The 24,808-nt window shown below is 43.6% G+C and overlaps 1 protein-coding gene across 1 annotated transcript in view; it reads left to right on the forward strand.

Moving 5' to 3' along the window:
- The window catches only part of LOC144768022 (alpha-2-macroglobulin-like protein 1), a 409,313-nt gene that overhangs the window by 104,176 nt on the left and 280,329 nt on the right, over positions 1-24,808 (forward strand). The window contains exons 6-7 of the mRNA XM_078651420.1: positions 1,358-1,514; positions 9,806-9,890. Of these exons, the coding sequence (XP_078507546.1) occupies positions 1,358-1,514; positions 9,806-9,890 (242 nt within the window). The remainder of the gene's footprint in view (positions 1-1,357; positions 1,515-9,805; positions 9,891-24,808) is intronic.

Consider the following 24,808-nt stretch of genomic DNA (forward strand, 5'->3'; position numbering starts at 1 on the left):
CCTTATCGCCGCGTCATCAACAGATAACACGGCGATATTTGCATCGTCCTATTATCAAGGCGGCGTTATTGGTAATATGCCCCTTGATTTTCTAATTGTACTAGCCAAATACTCCAGACCTGGCCATCGATGCAGGTGCCTCTCCCAACACAAAGGGAAGAATCACAGGTATTTTGAGAGCTGAGAGATGGGGGGGATAGGCTACACCTACTTAGGTACCTCCGCCAGCCGCCACATCAGCTGGCCTTCTTTCTCCAAGTATTTTTGGGGTGCAAGAGTCCCTCACTGCCAGATACTGTGATCTGTAGTGAAGAATAGTAAATCTGCTTCGAGCAGGTGGTAAATGGGAGCAGATTTATCCCCTGCAGGGGAACTATGTGAGCAGATTTGGACCTGGTAATTCTTGTTCTGCATGTATATGCCATTCTGGTGACAAAAACTGATTACAGTTGGGTTTAGGTGCAGGGATTTTGTAGGAAGTGCAGCGGTGGCTCCTCTGTAATGGCGAAGGAGCCTTGCCCCACTGCTCAAAGCCAGCAGTTCAAAAATGCAATCATAATAAAACAATTTTATTATAATTTTATTTTTTAAGTGACTGACTAAGCCTGTGAGCCATGGTTGTGGAGGGAGGAGCCGGCCGGGCCATGTCAGGGAGGAGAAGTGGTGGGCACTGTAAGCGTGCATGTCAGTTTTGGCCGGCCATCTTAGGAGAACCAAACCAACATGCGCACTTAGGTTTCCCAAAGGCATGTCAGAAGCCACTCAAGACACCAACACTGGTTCAATGAGATAATGTCTCCTACAACACATTTTCTGCTTGCAGCTGTGTTGTGTGAGACAGTGTCTGATGGGTCCAGTCCTCAGACGAAAAGTAGGCGCTCATGTGATTTTCAAATGTTGGGAGAATCATGCCAGTAAATTTAATTTTGAATGTACTGGTATTGTTAAAAATTTTTGTTGATGTGCAGTATTGCCTAAGGTTTGTATTGGTTTGCAGTATTTCTTCACATGCATATGGATATTTGTGTTGTTTCTGCAGAGATGCGATGTGGAGGCATGGTATTTCCTACCTTGTATATGATAATGTGTGTCATTTTGTGTGGTATTCCCTTATATTTGTGCTGATGCATTGTGTTTCTTTCATATATGTATACATGGATATATGTCACTATTCTTTGGACATATTCTGGTTGTGTGGTGTTTTCTCATTTATATGAATAATACGTCTGCAGAATTGTGATGTGAATGTGATATATTTCTTCACATTCTTTGTATTTGTATGGTATTTCTGCAGATTTATGAAGTAGATGTGTGGTATTTCCTTGATTCTAACTCTGCTTTTTGCTCTGTCTGCCAGGACCCAGAGAATAACCGTGTGGGACAGTGGCTGAACGTGAAACCAAAGCAAGGCATAGTGGACCTATCTTTCCCTCTGGCCAATGAAACTGCCCTGGGAACTTACACAATCAAGGGGCCATCGAAGTCCTCACAAACGTTTGAAGTCATGGAGTATGGTGAGGAGATCTGCCAGAACACAGGCACCACTACCAAGATCATACCCACCTTGAAAGAGGCTTTGAGGCAAATTTGCAAAGATTGACGCAACGCAATGCGGAACGACAACTTGCTGAGCTGTTTCAAATGGAGATGGCAGGAATACACTATATCTACTAAGATGTGGTGCTTTATTGCATTTCCCCTGTGCACTGGTACACTGAATGCAGCCTAGTGCCAATGAGGGCACCCTTGCACCATGGTGCAAGGGTGCCTGCATTACAGAAAGGGTTTCTTTTGTGCAGGAAGGGGCACCATCCTGCACAAAAGCAATTCACTGAGGTATTTCCCTCTTTCTACGTGTGCTACAGAAAGCAGCACATGTAAAAAAAAGCAAACAAATGGGGAGAAATAAACATATTTCTCTTTGTTTCGCCTCACCTTGAAAGGCATAGCATTTGGCTCAATCCCAGGTTTACTAGTGTTAGTAAATCTGGGATGCGCCACAAAATCCATGGGTGGATGCATGGGAACACCCATGCTCCACTCATGGAACACCGTCCCACTGCACAGTAACTGAAGGCAGAGATTGGAGCTACCTGGCTTTTACCCAAAAATACTATGCCACAACAGGTGGCCCTGCATGGAATAGTAAACCTGGCTTAAGGACTTGAGTCACCTTGTATGACAAAATATAGACATAAGCCCATAGAAAATCTTGGCCTAAGTCTTAGGGCGGGTTGTAAGTAGTCAGAAGCTTTAGTCGTTTCACCTCAGACCCTATATTTATTCACTTTTCCCAACGCTTGTTGGCCTGGAGTTAAAATAATAGTTAAAATAATTGCTCCCAATGTTTACACTTTTCCCAAAATCAGTTAGACTGGAGCAGGAAATGTAAATTTGACTTTTCTGCTCCACCCACAACAAAATGTCTACACTTTCCCCAACATATGTTACACTGTATTTAGAATACAGCGATGGTGCCTGAGGTTCTTTCAATCTACACAGTTATGCTTTTGAAGTGGGGTGAAACCTCTAGAGGCAGGCCTTTGAAGTGTACAGATGCCCTACCTTCCCTGCCCTGGCTTCAGACTAACTACAGATGGTACGCTTCTCTTTGTGTAGAGACAGAACACATCCTAATCAGCTGTATGTGAAGCTGTGCCCAGCTCCTCTCTCCCATCCTGTCAGTGATGGCTCACTCAGTCCCACCTAAGCTCCCACTGTGTGTCGCTGTCTAAGAGGAATACAGAGAGCCCACTTACCAACTACGCCCAGTCATGTGACTTGAGACAGGCTGCAGGTGCCTGCAAGAAAAAGCCAACTTTCTAACAGTGACATTATAGAATTGTAAGTTAAAATCCAAGTTCAAGATAAATGTGGATTTTAAACCGGGTATCTCTTCCCATTTGGCAAAGACACTTATAGAATGTAATAAGGCAACCCCGATGTTATCCTATGGTAGAGATAGGCCTTGCAGTAGTGAAAAATGGATTTAAGAGTTTCTCACTACCTAAGCACATAAAACTTAAAAGTACCTGTAAAACGTTTTATATACATTTGCACCTTGCCCTCTGGGCTGTCTAGGGCCTACCCTAGGGGTGACTCATATGTATTAAAAGGGAAGGTTTGGGCCTGTCAAAATTATTATTTTTCAAGGTAGAAATGGCAGATTAAACACATGCTTTGTAATGACAGGCCTGAGACATGTTTAAAGATCAACTTAGGTGGGTGGCACAATCAGTGCTGCAGGCCCACTAGTAACATTTAATGTACAGTCCTGGGCACTTATAGTACACTTTACTAGGGAGTAAGTGAATTAAATATGCCAATTGGGTATTACCCAATTTTACCTTGTTTAGAAGAGAGAGTACATATGCACTTTAGCACTGGTTAGTAGTGGTAAAGTGCTAGGAGTCCTATGGCCAGCAAAAACAAATTCAGCTAAAAGTGGAGGGTAAAGGCAACACGTTTAGGGGTGACCCTGCAGAGATTGCCAGGTCAACACATATTTTTAAGACATATTTTGAAATAATATTCAAGTATAGATTTTAAAAGTTAGATTTCTTTTATTGTTTTTACATTTTGCTTTATTGTTTTAGAAATATTATTTATGTGGTTTAGTTTTTAGCAAAAGCAAATATAAATTTTAGTAACTTTAAAATGTATTTTTCATGGTTTCAGAATTATGCTATTCCACTCTACGCCACTCCACCCAACTATACACTACGCTATTCCACTCTATGCTACTCCACTCTATGGCACACCTTTCTATGCCCTACACTTCATGTCACTCCACTGTGTGCCACGCCACTCTACGGCACTCCACTCTATGCTATTCCACTCAACACCACTCCACTCTAACACACTTCACTCTACTCTATTCCACATTAGCCCACTCCACTCTATGCCCATCTACACTGCTCCACTGTTTGCCACTCCACTCTACAATATTCCACTCTACACTCTGTGCTACTACACTCTACGCTATTCCACTAAACACCGCTCCTCTCTGTGCCACGCCACTCCACTCTACGCCACTGCATTCTACACCACTCCACTCTACACTAATCCACTGTTTGACCCTCAACTCTACACCACTATATGCCAATCCACCCTACACCATTACACTCTACACAACTCTATGCCACTCTGCTCTAGGCCTCCCACTCTACACAATTCCACTCAAAACTATCCAACTCAACGCCACTCTACTGTACACCACTGCACTCCACACAACTCCACTGTTTGCCATTCCACTCCATGCAGTTCCACAGTATGCCACTTCACTCTACGCCACTGTACACCACTACACTCTACACTATTGCACTCTATGCCACTCCACTGTATCACACTGTACTGTACTCTAATCCACTGAATGCTACTCCACTCCACTCAAGACCACTTGACTGTACGCCACTCAACTCTACATCACTCCACTCTATGCCACTTCATTCTACGCTTTGCCACTCTACGTCACTCCACTATATGCCACTTTACTGTACGCAATTCCACTCTACAGCACTCCACTCTACACCACTCCACTCTAGGCCACTCGAGTCTGTGCTATTCCACTCTACACCACTTCAATCTATGCCACTCATCTGTACACCACACCAGTTTAAGCCACTCCACTCTAGCCTCTGGTACTTTACATCATTCCACTTTATGCCACTCTACTGTATGTCACACAATTCTACCTACCTCCAATCTACACCACTCGACTCTATGCGACTCTACTGTATGGTATTCCACTCTACGCCATTCCACTCTACAGCACTCTATTCTACGTTATTCCACTCTACAGCATTCCATTGTATGGCACTCAACTTTACGCTATTCTACTCTTCGTCACTCCGCTCTACAGCCTTCCACTCAAAGCTTCTCCACTGTACTCCACTCCACTCTACACCCCTCATCTCTACACTATTTCACTACAGTCTGTGCTATTCCTCTCTACGTCACTCCACTTTATGCTGCTCTACTGTATACCTCTCCAATCTACGCAACGTAACTCCATGCCACTCCACTTTATGCTATTCCATTCTACACCACTAGACTTTACGCCATTCAACGATATTCCACTCTACACCACAAACCTCTACGCCACTCTAGACCCCTCCACTCTGTGCCATTCCACTCTATGCCACTATATTCGCTGCCACGCCACTCCACTCTACACCATTAAATTAAATATACAAATTAAGTGAATATATAAAATGTAAAATATACAAAATATAAAGACAATTACAGAAACTACATAACTAATATAAACAGCAAAATAAATTGTAAACAGTTCTATTACAAAAGGTATTTATTAATTTGACCAATATATTAAATAGAAAAATATCAAACCCCAACAAAACACATTTTACTAAAATTAATTAAAAGCATTCCAAATAAATTAATTAAAAAAGCTAACAATATTAAAATTAAAGAAATAAATAAGATCAAGCCACTTTCACCTACAGTAGCGAAGTGTTGGACTTCAGAGAGGTTAGATTTAATATTCCCACTTCAGTCTGAGCAATAGTAGGGAACGTTTTCTACTTTTAACAGGTTGAATTTACTATTCCCATTCCAGTCTAAGAAACAGTCTGGCAAGGGTTTGAAATCAGAGGGGTTAGATTTGCCATTCTCACTCCAGCCTAACCAATAGTAGGGAAAGTGTTGGACTCCAGTCTAAGTTACATTAGGTAAAATGATGGGCTTCAATGCAATTGCATATATAAATACAAGCAGTAATCATTTACTAAAAATATACCAATACCTAATAAAAATAAATATTAGTACATAGAAAAACTAAATATTTTATTGTTGAAGAAAAATAAGTCATTTTTCAAATATATATTATTAAAAAAAAAGGGGGAAATATTTTCATAATAACATTCACTTGCCTAACTACAAAACAAATGCAACACTTTAAAATACCAAGTTCTTTTTAAATGAATACTTAAAACAACAAATATATTTTAAAAACAAAAATCATTCCCTGGACAACATTTAAAAAACTCTTACTATTGAATGAATTGAGAATTCAAATACAACAAATAACTAACATATGAACTACAACAGTAAAATTATACATATCTAATTAGAAATAAATCAGTTACACATAAAAATGTTTATAACTTACATTTCACCCCACCCTCAATCCCCTATAAAAGAAATAACATAATATTAAAAAAGTAATGTGTAATAAATGCTTAAATATGAAAATGCATGTAAAAGAAATAAAACACTGCAAAAAATTATTCAACACTTAAAGAAATGAGTAATTAACATCATTAATATGTAAATACATATAAATTTGCAATAAAAGTCAGTTCATAGTAAATTTCAATACAAACCCAACAACCCGATACTAAAATATACATTTCTCTTACTAGTAATAAAATTAATATACACAATAAAATTAAACTAAAAATATGATATAACAATTAAACTACTGCCATAAGTAATAATCTATTCAATAATTAGTTTGAAATTAAAGACTAAATACTATTAAAGATACATTATTTACAATGTAATTACCTTCCCATCCTATTCCCTGTTACTGCTTTATACATTTCTAGTTAAATTTAAAAATAAATTACTAAAACATTAAATGTACATACTGTATTTAAAATCCAATATGTTGTCCAAACACTGTGGGTAAAGATCAGCCTCCAGTATACATTTTAATGTGATGACAAAAGCAAAGGGTAAACTGTATGGAATGTGGAATTTTGTAGAAATTACACATGACTTGTCAGTATACAGCGCAATAGCCTGCTGTGTGCACAGCTTTCATTTAATGTTTATATTAGACGCATAACTGGGTTTCACTGGGACAAATGGACTGGCTTTGCATCCCATCTTAGGGCTTTTTGCTTTGCTGCCACCTTGTTATGCAACTACAACCTCCACTGACAGGGGGTTGGCCCATTGTTACGCAAAGCACCTTTGGTGTTGCATGTGCAAGAAAGTGGATGTATGTAATGTAATGTAATGTAATGTAAGGTGCACTTGTATAGCGCTACTGTCACCCAAAGGGTATCCTGGCGCTTTAGATTACAAAACAGCGGGGAGCAAAGAAAAGGCAGATCTACTCTCTAGGGAACAGGCTGGTTTTCAGTTCCTTCCTAAATCTGGTCATGGTGTTCAACTGTATGAGCCTCAGGGGAAGAGCGTTCCAAAGTCTGGAGGCAGTAAAGCTTAAAGATCTGCCTCCTGTACGCACTTTCTTAACATGAGGAACACAAACAAGGTGTGCGGAAGAAGAACCAAAAGATCTAACCGGAGCATACCAAATAAATTTCCATTGAAGAGCCCTAGGCCCAAGTTGGTGTACTGCCCTAAAGACAATACATAATGCCTTAAATTGTACCCTTTGAACAACTGGCAGCCAATGAAGGTCCCTAAGGGCTAGAGAAGATGACGCATCCCAGGGTCGATTTAATACATGTTTTGCTGCCATAGTCTGCACTCTCTGCAGCTTCTTAAGCAGAGAGACTGGGGCGCCCAGGAGCAACGCATTGTAGTAATCAATTCTGCTGAGCACAATGCTCTGGACCACTTGGGGCCTAATGGCGACTGGCAAGAACGGAAGAATCTTATGCAAAGCTCGAAGTAAAGCCATACAGGTGCGTACCGTTTTATTCACCTGGGAGTCGAGCTGGAGATTACTATCCATCATGACCCCCAGGTTGTGCGCCGTTTTGGTAGGCAGTAAAGAATTTTTCGTCGAGTTGGGCCAGAAGTCTGTGGGAAGAGGACGCTGAACACGGCGAGTTGTGCAGCACAGAACTTCCGTTTTGTCCTCATTAAATTTTAAGGAGTTACCTCAGCCTGCTGTTTGGAATAAGCAGTCATGAAACTTTTCTAAGGACACTGCATTATTGCCCTCAACAGAGAAAACAAGCTGGGTGTCAGTTCCGAACTTTTTTATCAGAACAATGAGGGGGCGGAGGTTTAGGTTGAACAAAATCGGGCTGATAGCCGAGCCTTGAGGAACCCCTTGTTCAACGTTGCTCTATTCTGAGCAAAAAGGAGGCAGAGATACAGCCTGCTGCCTGTCCGAGAGGTAAGAATGGATCCAATCTCGGGCCTTGCCCTCAATACCCAATTCCTCCAGCCTCCCGATCAGGATCTGGTGATTAACTGTGTCAAACGCGGCCGACATGTCAAGCAGCACTAATAAGGCTGCCTGGCCACTGTCGGCCCACATTCTCAAGTCGTCCAGAACCGCCACCAGGGCAGTCTCGGTCCCATGGGCAGGACGAAACCCAAATTGGACCTCGTCCAGCAACTGATTTTCTTCAACAAACTTGAAGAGGGATATAGTTACTATGTATGCTCCCATTGGTGTGTTTTTTCTCCACGAATCACTAGTTAGTGTTATGCAAGCACAGTGTAAAAGAACCTATAACCTCATCCTTTAACATTATGTAATCAATGATTCTGCCAAAGCACGGAACCAGATATCCAACTTTCCCATTTTAGATGCCTGAGAAATAAAGAGGAGTTAACATCATCCAAGAATTACATTTACATTGTAGCCCACTCGGCTTCACAGTGAGGTCCCAAAGTCGATAAATGGGATTAAATGTAGGTTTATCACAAATTCAAAGCAAAACTGATGTATACGAGTCTCAAGAATATATTGTAAAAATACAGAATCGCTACTGGCAGTCCAAGTCATCTAATGAAGTTTAATCTCAAAGGAATAAAACATACAAAGAATTCAGTAATAGCAAAGCAGAAAATAAGGAACAGAGTCTGGTGATCATTATATGATCTCTGATCTTCTTGCCTCTACATGAGTAAATCTAAATTTCCTAAACTAAGCCTGAGCTAAGTAGCATTAATCGGGGAAACCTTAATTGGATCCAGTCAAGCAGATGTCAGCATTGTAGAGACTTCTGTAGAAGTTCTCCAAAATCAGGAGTATGGTGTAGCATAAAGCCACACAACAGAAATATAGCAAAAAAGTTTGTACAAATCATAGTCTATATGGAATCTGACTACTACTAAAGTGTGACCACCAGTTAAACTACCACAAAAGAGTTGATTATCCCACATCATGTGTCTCAGTACATTTCCACCTTCTCACAGTAAAACTTGGCAAACGTAGTTGATACTCCCATCTCATGGTCTGAACATCAGGATGTCCTTGGATTCCTCCCATCTCTAGATGTCACTTGAGTAGGTGTCCTCCCTTTGTTTGATAGTGCTCTTGTCCTTGCCAAGAGTTCTCCAACCGGGCCTTACTATCTCTCATACACAATGTGCCTTTCACTAACTATGAGATCATATGAACGCACCTGTAAAGAAGAAAAAAACATTGCAACCCGAGCAGAATTTCATGTTGAAAGTTAAACATTAGAGTCCAAATGCTTAAGGCCTTTGGTAAAGCTAACATAGCAAAAATCTTCAATACACATTCAAATGCAAGATTATGGATACATATACAGTTATAAAATAAATGCAGGATACTATTCAAATGAATATTGATACTTGAGTATATAAGAGTTAACAAAATTACTCAAACTGCACAAATTCAGATATATATAAAAACTGCAGTTTGGTACAAGTATACGGGGGATATTAGTATGCACCCTCAGTATTTCAGTCAAGTGCACTACTTTATGTTAATGATATTAAAACACACAAATAGATGGTACCAAATGTACATACAGATGACATAGTCAAGACGTGAAAGGGTGAAGCCATAATTACGCTACTCCAATTCTAACATGTGCTCTTTCCTCACTCTCTCCATCTCCATTTCAACCACATTTATATTTTTTGCCTTTCTCTCTACTGACAGTCCTACCAAAATACGAGGTGGTTATGGAAGCCCCGAGCCACATCAGCAATTCGGACATGGAATTAAGCATCAAGTTGTGTGCCAGGTGAGTGGCAGCTGGTCACATCAAAGAGCCGGTGTGTTTGACCCAGAAGTGATTCGACAGAGGTCCACAGACAAGTTTTCTCACTGTGTCTACACTTGTTTTGATAATAACCAATCATACAACATACACTACTGGGGGGCGGTGGCTGATGCCCTGACTTGCTGCATGGATTGCACGGTACCCTTGCCATGGGATATGTGCATCCCACATATTTATCGCAAGAGCAACAGCCAGAGAGTGTCCTCTTGCTTTATTGCTTCAGGTTGGTGGTGGCGAAGTGATTGATCACTAAAAGATAGAGATCCCCTGAGCCCCCAAGGCACTGGCTTGGAAATGCATCCTGCAGGTGTGGGCTAAAGCAGAAAGTGTTGCCCTGCATAGGGAGGCCACACTAGACCTACGCAAAATCCCAATTGCAACATACTGGGACACAATTCTATGTGGCCTGCAGAGACAAGGCGCTGACATAGTTGACATATCAGCTCCCATCAACACTTCATAGCGTGAATTAGAAGAGACGTGTCAATAGCAAAGAGAGCAGAGTAGAGGGACTGTCAGCAAAACCAAAATCAGATAACACCAGATGTAGTCCTGGCACCATGTAATTACAGATTGCAACGAGGAAGTATGTACGTGCCTAATGAGTTGGGGAATGGAAGGGGTTGCTCTAGTTCGAGTTAAAAAACACCATTGTCCTAGTTTTGTTCAAGTTAACACGCTGACCCACAGCTCACACACACCAGTACGGTACTGATGAAACACCTCTAATGGCTGACTCCCAACTGACAGCACGGATGAAAGCCAAATGGGCTACACACAGTGAGATAAAATGACAGAGTACAAAGGGCCTGATTACAATGGCGGGGAGACCGCCACCGACATGCTGTCGGTGGCAGTCTCCCCGCCATCGGAGACATGTTTCCCGCCCGCGAATTTACAATGGTGGGTGGGGTGAAGGCGGTCAAACTTGGCGGTCGAAAAGTCCGACTGCCACACAACTGATGGCCGGTGCAATGGAGGGTCTTGTACTCCTTACCATGTTGGCGGTGCCTGCCGTAGGGATTATAATGTCCCTTTCCACTGGCTGTCAACCCGCCATGAAAAAGCTGGTGGAAAGGGACTTTGGGGGCCTGTAGAGGGCCCCCCTTCCCACCTGGCCCTTGACTTTGGGTGTTGGGGGGCACCTATAGTGCCCCCAAAATATTCATGCACCATGTGGCAGGCATCGCATGGTGCTTGCCACATAGTGCAGGGATATGTGTGAGGTCCATGTTTTGCCGCAATACAAAACATGGGCAATGCGACCGCCACACTGGGAGTTGCATCATAATTTGCCCTGTGGGACTGATGCCTTGTAGGCGGGCGGTCCCAAATACGATACGATGGCAGACGGGCTGAAGTCCGTCCGTCATCATAATTTCCCCCTTAGTGTGTACAATGTGATTATTATGCACAAATTACAAAAGTTAAACGTGTATGTTGTAAAGAGTGGATGCAACCTAAAACAAATGATGACCTCTGATGTGAATGTCTGCTCTGTTAAAAACGAATAAAATCAGATTTAAACTAAAACAAAAACCTTACAATATACACTGCAACTGAAGTATCTCAGAGAGCCTTTATGGTTAAAAACTTTTTGTGATTGATAGTAAATTCACCTGTCATCATTATTTTTAAAGTGAGATTGAGGAAATTCTGATTTAATTTACAAACCTGTGACCTAATGTTACAGATAGATCTCTGCTGCCAGCAGGTCAGCCACTGAGATAATAGACCCAAAGGTATGTGTTCCTGTTAGACACAACAGGGTAATTTACCTAGAATAAACACCTCAGCATGAACTGACTAAAGCTCCCCCCACACTTGTTCGGGGGACAAATTTGAACTTTTTTTCCCCTCCTCTCATATTTATCGTTCTGATGGAGTCAGTAGCGTAGCAAAGATGCATTTGACCCGGGTGCAAGCACGCGAAAAGGCCCTTTGGCTGATGTTGGGGGTAGTAAAATACAGCAATTTTCAGGGTTCAATAGGCTCCTGTGAGCTGCAGTGTCACTGCACCTGCTGCACCAATGAAATCCTTGAGAGGCATCCGCTATGGAAGGGGAATGTACCCCATACTTTAAAATGTGTTCTAGTGTACGGTAGGGCTGTGTACTCACCCCATTACTATTCTCTTTCTTTTCGAATGTCTGAAGATTTTCTATCCAGACGGAGTCCTGACGTCTCGAAAATTTGCAACATAAAATATTGCAAAAAACACAATTGATGGACAGAATGTAGAACAATGTCTTACATTCACCCCAGTACAATTATCTGGGCCTAAATCCATCGTTTTTTTGCACTACCAAGCCATGTCTTTCCTAGACCGGAATCAAGCATCCAAGGACCGGTTTCTGGCTATCAGCCTTCTTCAGCCTGGATAGCTTGACTCCAGTGGTGTGGAGAGCCTGAGACTCACGTCTGAGCATACCCAGCCCACTCGGGGTGAAAATTGCAAAAAACACAGTTGATGGACAGAATGTAGAACAATGTCTTACATTCACCCCAGTACAATGATCTGGGCCTAAATCCATCGTTTTTTTTTGCACTCCACACCACCCTAGGTCAGACAATGGCTATATGCAAATCAGCCTTGACCCTGTGCCTCATGGGAACAGTCCAGCCCGAACTACCAAGCCATGTCTTTCCTAGACTGGAATCAAGCATCCAAGGACCGGTTTCTGGCTATCAGCCTTCTTCAGCCTGGATAGCTTGACTCCAGTGGTGTGGAGAGCCTGAGACTCACGTCTGAGCATACCCAGCCCACTCGGGGTGAAAATTGCAAAAAACACAGTTGATGGACAGAATGTAGAACAATGTCTTACATTCACCCCAGTACAATGATCTGGGCCTAAATCCATCGTTTTTTTGCACTCCACACCACCCTAGGTCAGACAATGGCTATATGCAAATCAGCCTTGACCCTGTGCCTCATGGGAACAGTCCAGCCTGAACTACCAGGCCATGTCTTTCCTAGACCGGAATCAAGCATCCAAGGACCGGTTTCTGGCTATCAGCCTTCTTCAGCCTGGATAGCTTAACTCCAGTCGTGTGGAGAGCCTGGGACTCACGTCTGAGCATACCCAGCCCACTCGGGGTGAAAATTGCAAAAAACACAGTTGATGGACAGAATGTAGAGCAATGTCTTACATTCACCCCGGTACAATGATCTGGGCCTAAATCCATCGTTTTTTTGCACTCCACACCACCCTAGGTCAGACAATGGCTATATGCAAATCAGTCTTGACCGTGTGCCTCATGGGAACAGTCCAGCCCGAACTACCAAGCCATGTCTTTCCTAGACCGGAATCAAGCATCCAAGGACCGGTTTCTGGCTATCAGCCTTCTTCAGCCTGGATAGCTTGACTCCAGTGGTGTGGAGAGCCTGGGACTCACGTCTGAGCATACCCAGCCCACTCGGGGTGAAAATTGCAAAAAACACAGTTGATGGACAGAATGTAGAACAATGTCTTACATTCACCCCAGTACCATGATCTGGGCCTAAATCCATCGTTTTTTTGCACTCCACACCACCCTAGGTCAGACAATGGCTATATGCAAATCAGCCTTGACCCTGTGCCTCATGGGAACAGTCCAGCCCGAACTACCAAGCCATGTCTTTCCTAGACCGGAATCAAGCATCCAAGGACCGGTTTCTGGATATCAGCCTTCTTCAGCCTGGATAGCTTGACTCCAGTGGTGTGGAGAGCCTGGGACTCACGTCTGAGAATACACAGCCCACTTGGGGTGAAAATTGCAAAAAACACAGTTGATGTACAGAATGTAGAACAATGTCTTACATTCACCCCAGTACAATGATCTGGGCCTAAATCCATCGTTTTTTTGCACTCCACACCACCCTAGGTCAGACAATGGCTATATGCAAATCAGCCTTGACCCTGTGCCTCGTGGGAACAGTCCAGCCCGAACTACCAAACCATGTCTTTCCTAGACCGGAATCAAGCATCCAAGGACCGGTTTCTGGCTATCAGCCTTCTTCAGCCTGGATAGCTTGACTCCAGTGGTGTGGAGAGCCTGGGACTCACGTCTGAGCATACCCAGCCCACTCGGGGTGAAAATTGCAAAAAACACAGTTGATGGACAGAATGTAGAACAATGTCTTACATTCACCCCAGTACAATGATCTGGGCCTAAATCCATCGTTTTTTTGCACTCCACACCACCCTAGGTCAGACAATGGCTATATGCAAATCAGCCTTGACCCTGTGCCTCATGGGAACAGTCCAGCCCGAACTACCAAGCCATGTCTTTCCTAGACCGGAATCAAGCATCCAAGGACCGGTTTCTGGCTATCAGCCTTCTTCAGCCTGGATAGCTTGACTCCAGTGGTGTGGAGAGCCTGGGACTCACGTCTGAGCATACCCAGCCCACTCGGGGCGAAAATTGCAAAAAACACAGTTGATGGACAGAATGTAGAACAATGTCTTACATTCACCCCAGTACAATGATCTGGGCCTAAATCCATCGTTTTTTTGCACTCCACACCACCCTAGGTCAGACAATGGCTATATGCAAATCAGCCTTGACCCTGTGCCTCATGGAAACAGTCCAGCCCGAACTACCAAGCCATGTCTTTCCTAGACCGGAATCAAGCATCCAAGGACCGGTTTCTGGCTATCAGCCTTCTTCAGCCTGGATAGCTTGACTCCAGTGGTGTGGAGAGCCTGGGACTCACGTCTGAGCATACCCAGCCCACTCGGGGTGAAAATTGCAAAAAACACAGTTGATGGACAGAATGTAAAATATTGGCATTCTTCTTTTAGCTGACGATGCAGTATCACTGGCTCGTACACAGAACGAAATGCATAAATCCCTCAAGAACTTTGGGGCAAATTAACAAGGAACAGGGAAAATTAACGCTAAGGGTGCTTAGCGTTAACTTTTTTTAACGCCCGCTATCGCTGGATAATATCACCTGGTTATCGCGTTCTTAACAATGCTAACCGCCTAGGCAATAAAAAATCCAGCAATAGCGCCATTTTGGGAGGTTATCGCTGGTAATGCAGCAATAAAACTACAAGGATAGGGATATACTTGTTGATAGTCCATGGTGGATTTAGCCATGTAATCCACCTCCCATTGGATTACATGGCTAAGTCTGAAAATTAGCAGACGTAAAAAAGCAGCGTTAACAGTGGTTAGCGCAGCTTTTTTTGTCTCTAAAAGGGTTAGCGTGAAGCTTGATAATAGGAGAAATGTTGCTTAGCGACATTTCTCCTATTATTTTGCTCTGGAACGCCCACTTTGCATCTCATTAGAGATGCAAAGGGAAGCGTAGTGAAAAAGGGTGTTAACATGCGATTTTGCATGTTAGCACTCTGTTGTTGATAGGGTGATATTTTTATCTCTGCTTCTTTGGCTTTTAAAGCCAAAAAAGCGGAGATAAAGCCCTTTGTTAATATGCCCCTTTGAGTCTTTTTGCAGTCACAAGAGTTAATGACCAAAAAACAAAAGTTATGCCGATTTCTACAGCCTCTATCCTAAGGAAACCTGGCGGATAGCTGGACAGGTGCTCGAAAATGCTAAGATTATTTGGGGATTCGCTTTAATAGCAAATTAAACTGGCATGATAATACTGAAAAAAGCAACCAATACTATACAGCACCTTGCAAACGCCATCCTGCGGGTCAAGTATAAAATTGTCTGTTAAACCCTGAGTGTCATCCTACAAGTATAAATGCATAAAACAGTAGCAGCTGCAAAAACAACAGTTGATGGACAGAATGCAGAACAATGGCATACATTCACCCCAGTACAAGGATCTGGGCCTAAATCCATCGTTTTTTTGCACTCCACACCACCCCAGTTCAGAGATGGCCATATGCAAATCAGCCTTGACCCTGTGCCCAATGGGAACAGTCCAGCCCGAACAGTAGCAGCAGCAGTTTATGCCTCTGAGCTTTGGGGATGCAGTGGTTGTCAGTGGTTACAAAAAATAGAAAACTCTTTCCTCAGGTCCCTTTGAACGTAGGCTCCGGTACGCCACTTCTTCTTCTATTCCTGGTCTGGTGCCTACTTTTGATACTGTTGCCCTAGCACCGAATATTGTATTGGTTATGTTTAAATCGTAATTGCCACAGGGTGTCATATCTTAAAGCGGTTCTGGAAGTTTCAGCCCCAGGCAATTTGCAGCACAACCCTGGTCAATCCAGGTCAGAAAATGCCTGAAGGAGCATGGCCTCTGCCAGCTCCTATTGATGGCGCCTCAGCTGGTATGGTCAAAGACACCTCTACAAGTTGGAAATTGAAGTCCTGTGCTGTACTGCTTTGAACACAGTGGTCCCTCACAAGGATAATATGAGAAGAAATGAATATAGAAATACAATCAGGTCATTTGTATGCTGTCCAGCCAGACAAGAATCTCTTTAACCTGTTTCATGCACCCGTGATTTTGCGGAAGTGCGGCACTTCCGCAAAACGGGCGGGGCCACGTCGGCCATTGGCCGACGGCAGCACTGGGCAGGTAGTGCTGCCGACGGCAGCATGGAAGTCGTTAATATAACAAAATGTAAGAAAAACTATGAAGTGGGAACGAAGTCTTGCGTCAAGCAAGAAACAAACAGAAAGACTCAGGCGAAATTTAGTGCTTAAAATTTAAACATTTTAAAAGCACAAATGAGCAGAGATAGCAATACACATTGAAATAATATTTATAATCGTGTTAGGGTGTCGGAGAGTAGACGACATTTCGATCCATACGTAAATAGAGGATCATCATCAGGACATTAGGTGACATGCTTGAGTGATTGCCTGTGGAAAATTGAGAAAAAACAGAGGAAGGAAAGAAAAGGGTAAGGTAAACAAGAGGTAAACGTTTAATGCCGATAGTTATGTCACAACAATGTTGTACTTGAGAGGAAAAAACGGGGACCCCCTCTAAAACACTTACTTTCTGGGTCAGGGAGAAGAGGGGAAAACAACAACCAGACCTATAGAGACTCTCCCTCAAGGTCCATATATTCTAAGGATCTATGTCATAGATTCCATCTAGTGCCTTCCAAATTACCAAAAAGACCAATTAATTATTTTTAATTTCTTATTTCATTTTATTTATTGATCTTTATCAATCGTATAAGTTCTTTTTCTCTTTTTCTTTTCTTAAACACTATTTTCTTTTGAAAAAACAATTATTTTTACAAATCAAATACTTTTCTTGTTCAAAGTTTACAATATTATAAAACTATTTGCACTTAAAACCTCTAACAATTAGCATTCATACCTGGGTAAAGAGAACATGCAACCGACCTCATACATACTCCATACATACTATTCACACAGCACACTCTATCTGTACGAGTTGACACGTTTCAGTTGTTTATCTATAGATCACAATAGATTCACTACGTTCCGTAGGATTCAGTATTAGACTTGGTCAACGCGTTTCGGTGGGGTGAAAGATGTTGGCAACCACCTTCTTCAGGACCCGTCAGAAAAATTGCATAGAGATCTCTAACCCAGAAATATTCTTTTCTGTCTATGATGCTTTTCCAAGGAAGGTGTGGACGGATGCTGGATCACGGGATCGGATGACTATAGGAACAGGAAGAATTATTGAGCAGCTTGGAGAAGTTTGGGATTGACAACCAAAATAAAAAGGAAAAGAAATAAGGGCGAATAATCCTAGATAAATATCTAATGGTTGTATGTACACGAATACGACAGAAGAAATTCTGATAAAAGAGTGAACAACCAAAGAATAAAAAAATCACACCGAATCTATACTTCACGTACGTTGTAAAAAGCTACTGGAACATAAGGCTGAAATAAGAAAAATTATAAACAAGACTTTTAGCCGGGAAAGACAAAAGCATCATAGACAGAAAAGAATATTTCTGGGTTAGAGATCTCTATACAATTTTTCTGATGGGTCCTGAAGAAGGTGGTTCCCACCATCTTTTACCCCACCGAAACGCGTTGACCAAGTCTATTGCTGAATCCTACGGAACGTAGTGAATCTATTGTGATCTATAGATAAACAACTGAAACGTGTCAACTCGTACAGATAGAGTGTGCTGTGTGAATAGTATGTATGGAGTATGTATGGAGTATGTATGAGGTCGGTTGCATGTTCTCTTTACCCAGGTATGAATGCTAATTGTTAGAGGTTTTATGTGCAAATCATTTTATAATATTGTAAACTTTGAACAAGAAAAGTATTTGATTTGTAAAAATATTTGTTTTTTGAAAAGAAAATAGTGTTTAAGAAAAGAAAAACGAGAAAAAGAACTTATAAGAATGATAAAGATCAATAAATAAAATGAAATAAGAAATTAAAAAGAATTAATTGGTCTTTTTGGTAATTTGGAGTGCACTAGATGGAATCTATTAAGCATGGGCGGATTTTGCGAATTGGCAATCCGCGAAATTGCGTATTTACGGATTCGCAATCCGCAAAATCCGCAAACTCTCGCGTTTTTGCGGATTTTTATTTTTTGTGTTCGCAAGGGTTTCTGCCAGTTCGCGTGGATTTTGTACCAGTTCGCAATTGCGAACTTACTTGTCGGCTCGCAACGGCCGCGACTATGTTGTTTCTACGTCTGGTTCATCATCACAGGTTCACAGCACCCTCTGTTTCACCACTGCCACCCTCTGGTACACCCATGCCACCCTCTGGTACATCACTGCCACCCTCTTGTTTGTTTATCACTGTAGATTATGGGGGTGAAAAAAAGCAAGCACACCTGCCCTGCTTCAACTGACATGAATTAATTTGGGGTTGATTAATGTGTCACTGAATTTAAACTGCCAGTCTGGCACCTGCTTCCTTATCTGTAATTTGCTTTCTGTTGCAGTGCAATTTTTTTTCACAGGACCTTTGTGGCCTACTTGTAGCTATTCTATGAGCCTGCTGTGAGGGTCAGAGCAGGGTCATAGAATAGTTGCAAATAGGCAACTGAACTCTGGAGGTGCCCCTCAGGAAGCACTAGAGGGAATGGTTACAAATGTTAAGATTGAACTTTTGCACCTGCAGAGTGCTTTCAGTTTTGCAAACATCGTTTTTCTGCAATTTCGCGCGATTCACGGGGCGCGAATTCGTGCAAGATCGATTTCGGAAGCCGCAAATTCGTGCGAATACAGGATTTGGTTTTTTTGCGGCGTGTTTGTTCGCGTGATTTTTTGCGTGTTCGCAAGCCGCTTGTAGCGCAACGTTTGCGAAGTTACCCTAGCGGTCGTACATGGGCGCGGCCATCTTGTTTGCGTGACGTAATTCCGTTTCCGGGCGCTATGTGTAATCTCGCAAAGTGTGCGGCTCGCTAGTACAATTTTGCGTGTGATCGCGAGGAAAATCTCGCGCGAACTTACCCACGCGGTCGTGAACGGGCGCGGCCATCTTGTTTCTCATTCATTGCTATGGTTCTGGGCATGCTTTCTGTATCCTCTCTGAATCTCTGCCATCCTTTGCTTGTTTGAAGTTTTTTTTAATCTATTTTACTTATTATCTATCCTTCTATTTTTCTAGCTCTATATTTTTGTGTTTTCTGCTACTTTTGGTTAATTCTAAACTACTTTTTTAAACTCTTTTCTTTTCTTCTTCCCTATTCTATTTCTTCTTTATTATTTAGCTTCCTTTCTGCCCAGACCATGGTAAAGGGAGCCGGGAAGCATCCAGAGAAGGGGAAGGGTCCCGCACCCCGTGCCCGGCTCCCGTGCGGGCGTTTGAGGGGGGAGAATGTCCAACCCCGGGAGATCTTCAGCTCGGAGGAGGTGGCCGCACTAGTTTTTTATGTTCAGCGCCGCCTCCCCAGGACCATCATGGCAGGCGGCAGGATCGCTAGCGGGTACGGGATCCGGGAGCGCCGGAAGCGGTGGGAGAAGGTGTGCCGGGCCATGTACCAACACTCTCGGGTCCGGCGCACCTACAACCAGGTCACCCACCGTTGGACGGATATCCTGGACCGGGAACGCGATCTGCTGGACCTGCTCGGCCTTGAGATCCCCAGGCTTGGTGAGTAGTAGCTATTTCTTTACTACTCTCTTTTCTCCTGCTCTGTGTGTTATTATCTTGCAAATTTTTGTTTTTTACCAAGAGCAATAATGCTGCTGATTACATTGTAGGTAAATTATATTTCAAAATCTTCTGTGCATTTCAGGTGCACTGCTCTCCTTCTCAGTAGCGCTGCTACTATGCTTATTTGTTTTCGATTTTGTGTTCATTTCATTGGCCTGTGAAATTATGCATGAGTGTAGTTTAAAGAACTGCGTAATGCTAGACACTAAGGGTCAGATTTTTAATTACCGGCGCATCCCTGCAAAGTAGCAGGGATGCGCCAGTAATTGTGCGCCACGCCACCACCACCCATGGTGCGCCGTATTTACAATGCGGCGCACCATGTGCCCAAAACGTCACCGAAGCCTTACGCTTCTGTGCCGTAAAGGCGGCGCATTGCTGGAGTTGCTTCGCAACGATGGTGCAGCTCCAGCAATGCTCTGGGGTGCCCTATCTCCCCAATGCTGCGTCAAGCAGGCGCAGGGTTTGAGTCACGCATCATTGTCCTCAAAGTGACTGATTGAAATCTTGTAGATGTCCCTCAGCCACTTTTAGGATGCGTTCCTGCGCAGGAACGCCCTCCCTTGCGCCGGAACGCCCCCTGATGGCGCAGGGCTTTACAACGTGATGCATCTCCCATATGCGTCACATTGTTAATATACGCCGCACCATGGCGCCTCTTTTGTTCTGCCGCTGCGTCACAAAAGTCACGCAACAATGGAGCAAAAGAGCCGCAAGGGGCTTCTAAATCAGCCCCTACAGACTCAAGTCCAGTCCTTCCTTTGTACACATGGCGATAAGAAGAAATAGTGGTGGTGGATTGATAGTTTGAGTATTCACTGATCTGCAATCGCGATGGACTTTGTCTGTCACTTCGCGTGCTGCGGACTGCTGCCTGCCAGTCCTAGGCGAACCTTTTTAGTAGTTTGTTTAGTGAGTTACATAAGAACTTTCCAAGTCGACGGTCCGCAAATCAAGCAATACTAATAACGTAGTAGACCACATGAGATTGGTCAATATATCCCGTGGAATAGTTGTCTATTTGCTATTTCGCCAAAATATTTTGTTATTGTTCTTTTGAAATGTTTGATTTGGTTGACAAATATCATCCATGTTTTCTGGTCTTTCTTTCTTTCATGTTGTACATCAGCTCCCCCCAGGGGCAAGAGGACACAGGAGGAGGAGGAGGGTGCTGTTCAGGATGCAGGCCAGGATCGGGCAGGCGAGGGCTCCTTTGCTGGCCCCAGTAAGTTTTAATTTTAATATAGAGTACCTATTTTTTCCTAGCATTCCTCATTCAATTTTTTCTAAATCGTCTTTGATCTTCTTGTAGACTACTGGATCTAAATTCTTATCCTGCCTCGACTATGACTCCCTGTGGTATTACTAGATTATTATTATTAGTCTGTCTGTGTAGCTAACTAAGATTGCACATTTGGCAATTCCATTGGACTCCCATTCTAGTCAGCAATAGCTCTATGCACTGAGTGCAGTCCTCTGGGATTGTCCATAATGTCTTTTCAAGTCTTCTAAATGTTTATGCTTTAACAATTGCCAACAATAAAAAGGTGAATGACCACCAAAAAAGAATAAGATACTACTTTACTTTTGGTTTGGATAGTAGGACAATCCATTCTACTACTGTTGCAGGGACACATCTGCACAAAAAGAACTATGGACACTAAATAATGCAATGCTTAGCTTATCAATTATAATAGGTGCTGTGCTGTTAGACTTTCCACATACCTCAGTGATAACAGACTTTGCAGTTGAACCCCCAATCTCCTTACTGACTAGATAGTGTGGCAGAGTCATTTAGCTCCCAAAGTCACCGATAATTGATCCCCAATGATGATTAGATTATCCAACGCAGGACAAGAGTACGGAGTCAGAGTCAAGAAGTGTCAGAGGCACGGACTCATGCTTGCAAAAATTCCAAAACCTTTAGCTCATCCACTCTAGTCTGGAGGACCAAAAACCACAGAGTCTATTTAAGTTTAAAAGCTTTATTAAAAGTAAACACATTTATTAAAATCAACTTTGTCATAAAACTAAACGTTTAACTGAAAATGGAAAAGTGCTGACGATTAATTGGACACATTTCTTGTGGTCGAGCCGAGCTCTCACCTGGTTTGAACTTGATCCTGCTCATGTTCTTAGAAGTCAAGCTACTGTCTGTTAGGAGAAAAAGTGGTGCGTGTTAAAAATAAAAAGCAAGCATTCATCAGTTGTGCCAAAAAGTGCAGCAAGACAACAGCCTTCCCTGGAAAAAGGGCCATTTTTACTTTAGAGTAGAGACAGTCACAAATTATTACATTGTATTCTGTTTTTTTCACATTTCTTTATTCCTCCTAGACCAAATATTATATAGTAGTGAGTGGTGTATTCTAACATTCTTAAATGTGCTTTGTAGGTGGAACATCTGGTGGCGGGGCCAGCGCGGAGGTGGTGGTATTGGACGAGGGGAACAACTCTGGGGAGGAGGCGGTGCAAGTGCCGGACGTGCCTGTGAGGGTTCACACGGTGGTGGCGGGCAGAGGTAAGCTATATATTCCTTACTTATTGAGATTGAAGACTGCAGAGTGTGCTTTCTGCGCGGGTGTATTATAAATCAACCAGGTAGTAGCCTCCTCTAAATGTACTTAGCTGTGAAGCTTTTGGCGAGAAGAATCCCAATCAGATCTGAGATGAACTTGATGGATGGGATGAACGAAAAGCGAAAGAAGGGTGTAAGTAAGTGTGGAAGGACGAGAAATTTAATGATGACTGGCAAAGAAGAATGATATGTGTTTGCTTGGTCTCCGAGGTGGCTGGGAAGGAAAGAATATGGTATGGTGCATGGCTGGGTGAATGATGAAGCAAGGATGGGTGGAAGGAGAACAGCCTGGGTGGGTGAAACAGAAACTGTATGTGTTCATATACTTTGAATGGATGGATGCCTGGATCATGGTATTATCTGACTCTTAGATAGCATATGTGTATCTAGAGAGAGTAGATGGTCACTGGATGAACTAAGTGTTACTTTGAAGAGCATGTAACACCGCACCCGCACGTCCGTTCCAGTGTAGGAAAGGCAAAGAAAAGAAGTTGTAATTTTGTCCAAATACTACCATGAATAGTAGCAGTAGTTTGTATTGCAACTGCAAGCACAGCATATATCCAGTTATTACGGTGGACACTCTACCTAGCTCTCTTAATAACTTTAGTTTAGTAGTAGTACGTCATTCATGTGTGGGTGTATCACTGTTCACTCAATAATAAGCAAAGCACCTAAAGTCATCCCATATGTCATCAAATACATCCCATGTGAAGTGACACTTAGAGCCACTTAGAGCCGGCCAGTGGGACTCTAGCCACTCGCCTGTCTCGCGCTACACTCGCGCCTGTTTTTAAAACTGTGTGATTTGTGAAAACGTTTCTATCTGCCTAACCTTGTTTTTAATTGTGCAGGTGTTATTCTTGAGGCGCTCTATTCGCCACATTTGTCTTACCGACCTCTTGCTCGCACTCACGGGAGACTACTTCCCGCTGGGACGCGCTGGTGGCCGCCATCTTAGGTGAGGAGGGGGAGGAGGTCAGCGGTGCAGCGCTCGGCCCCTCACCACCTCAGCCCTATAAAAGTTATTGTGTCACGGCCCCTTACTGTTTGGACACTTAGAGCCGGCCAGTGGGACTCTAGCCACTCGCCTGTCTCGCGCTACACTCGCGCCTGTTTTTAAAACTGTGTGATTTGTGAAAACGTTTCTATCTGCCTAACCTTGTTTTTAATTGTGCAGGTGTTATTCTTGAGGCGCTCTATTCACCACATTTGTCTTACCGACCTCTTGCTCACACTCACGGGAGACTACTTCCCGCTGGGACGCGCTGGTGGCCGCCATCTTAGGTGAGGAGGGGGAGGAGGTCAGCGGTGCAGCGCTCGGCCCCTCACCACCTCAGCCCTATAAAAGTTATTGTGTCACGGCCCCTTACTGTTTGGACACTTAGAGCTGGCCAGTGGGACTCTAGCCACTCGCCTGTCTCGCGCTACACTCGCGCCTGTTTTTAAAACTGTGTGATTTGTGAAAACGTTTCTATCTGCCTAACCTTGTTTTTAATTGTGCAGGTGTTATTCTTGAGGCGCTCTATTCGCCACATTTGTCTTACCGACCTCTTGCTCGCACTCACGGGAGACTACTTCCCGCTGGGACGCGCTGGTGGCCGCCATCTTAGGTGAGGAGGGGGAGGAGGTCAGCGGTGCAGCGCTCGGCCCCTCACCACCTCAGCCCTATAAAATGACGCCCCGATATAGGGAGCGCAGCGGACGGGCGCAGCGGGCACGCCGTCAGCGCGCCGAAGTCGCGCCGAAGTCGCGCCAAAGTCCAGCCCGTCTGCGCCCGTCCGCGACCAGACGGGCCCAGGGGCCAGGGATGCTGCTACTTCTATACCCTACTCCCCCGCCGCCCTCAAGCGCCTACATGTCTTCGCCAGCTCTCTCCCCTTTGACACCTGGACCCACATCACATCTCTTGGCATTGCTGGCACCTCATCCCCCCACCTTGGGTCAATGCCAGTATCTGTGGCTCCGGCTCCCATTGAGTCACAGGTACGGGTCTTATACCTAAACACCCGCTCCATGGTCAAGCACCAAGCCGACATCCTGCACCTACTCCTCTCCGAGAGTCCCGATGTCCTATTGTTATCAGAGACTTGGCTCACTGATGACTCACTTCCTGACATCTTGGCCGCACTTCCCCCAGACTACTTCCTGTTAAATACCAACCGCTCAGGAGGTCGCGCTGGGGGAGGGGTGGCGGCGGTCATACGCAAGGATTTGAAGATCATCACTTCTGCGGTTATGACCTTGCCGGAAGTGGACACCCTGGTTCTCAGT

Source organism: Lissotriton helveticus, chromosome 7 (genome assembly GCF_964261635.1).
Source record: "Lissotriton helveticus chromosome 7, aLisHel1.1, whole genome shotgun sequence".
In the NCBI taxonomy this organism is placed as follows: Eukaryota; Metazoa; Chordata; class Amphibia; order Caudata; family Salamandridae; genus Lissotriton; species Lissotriton helveticus.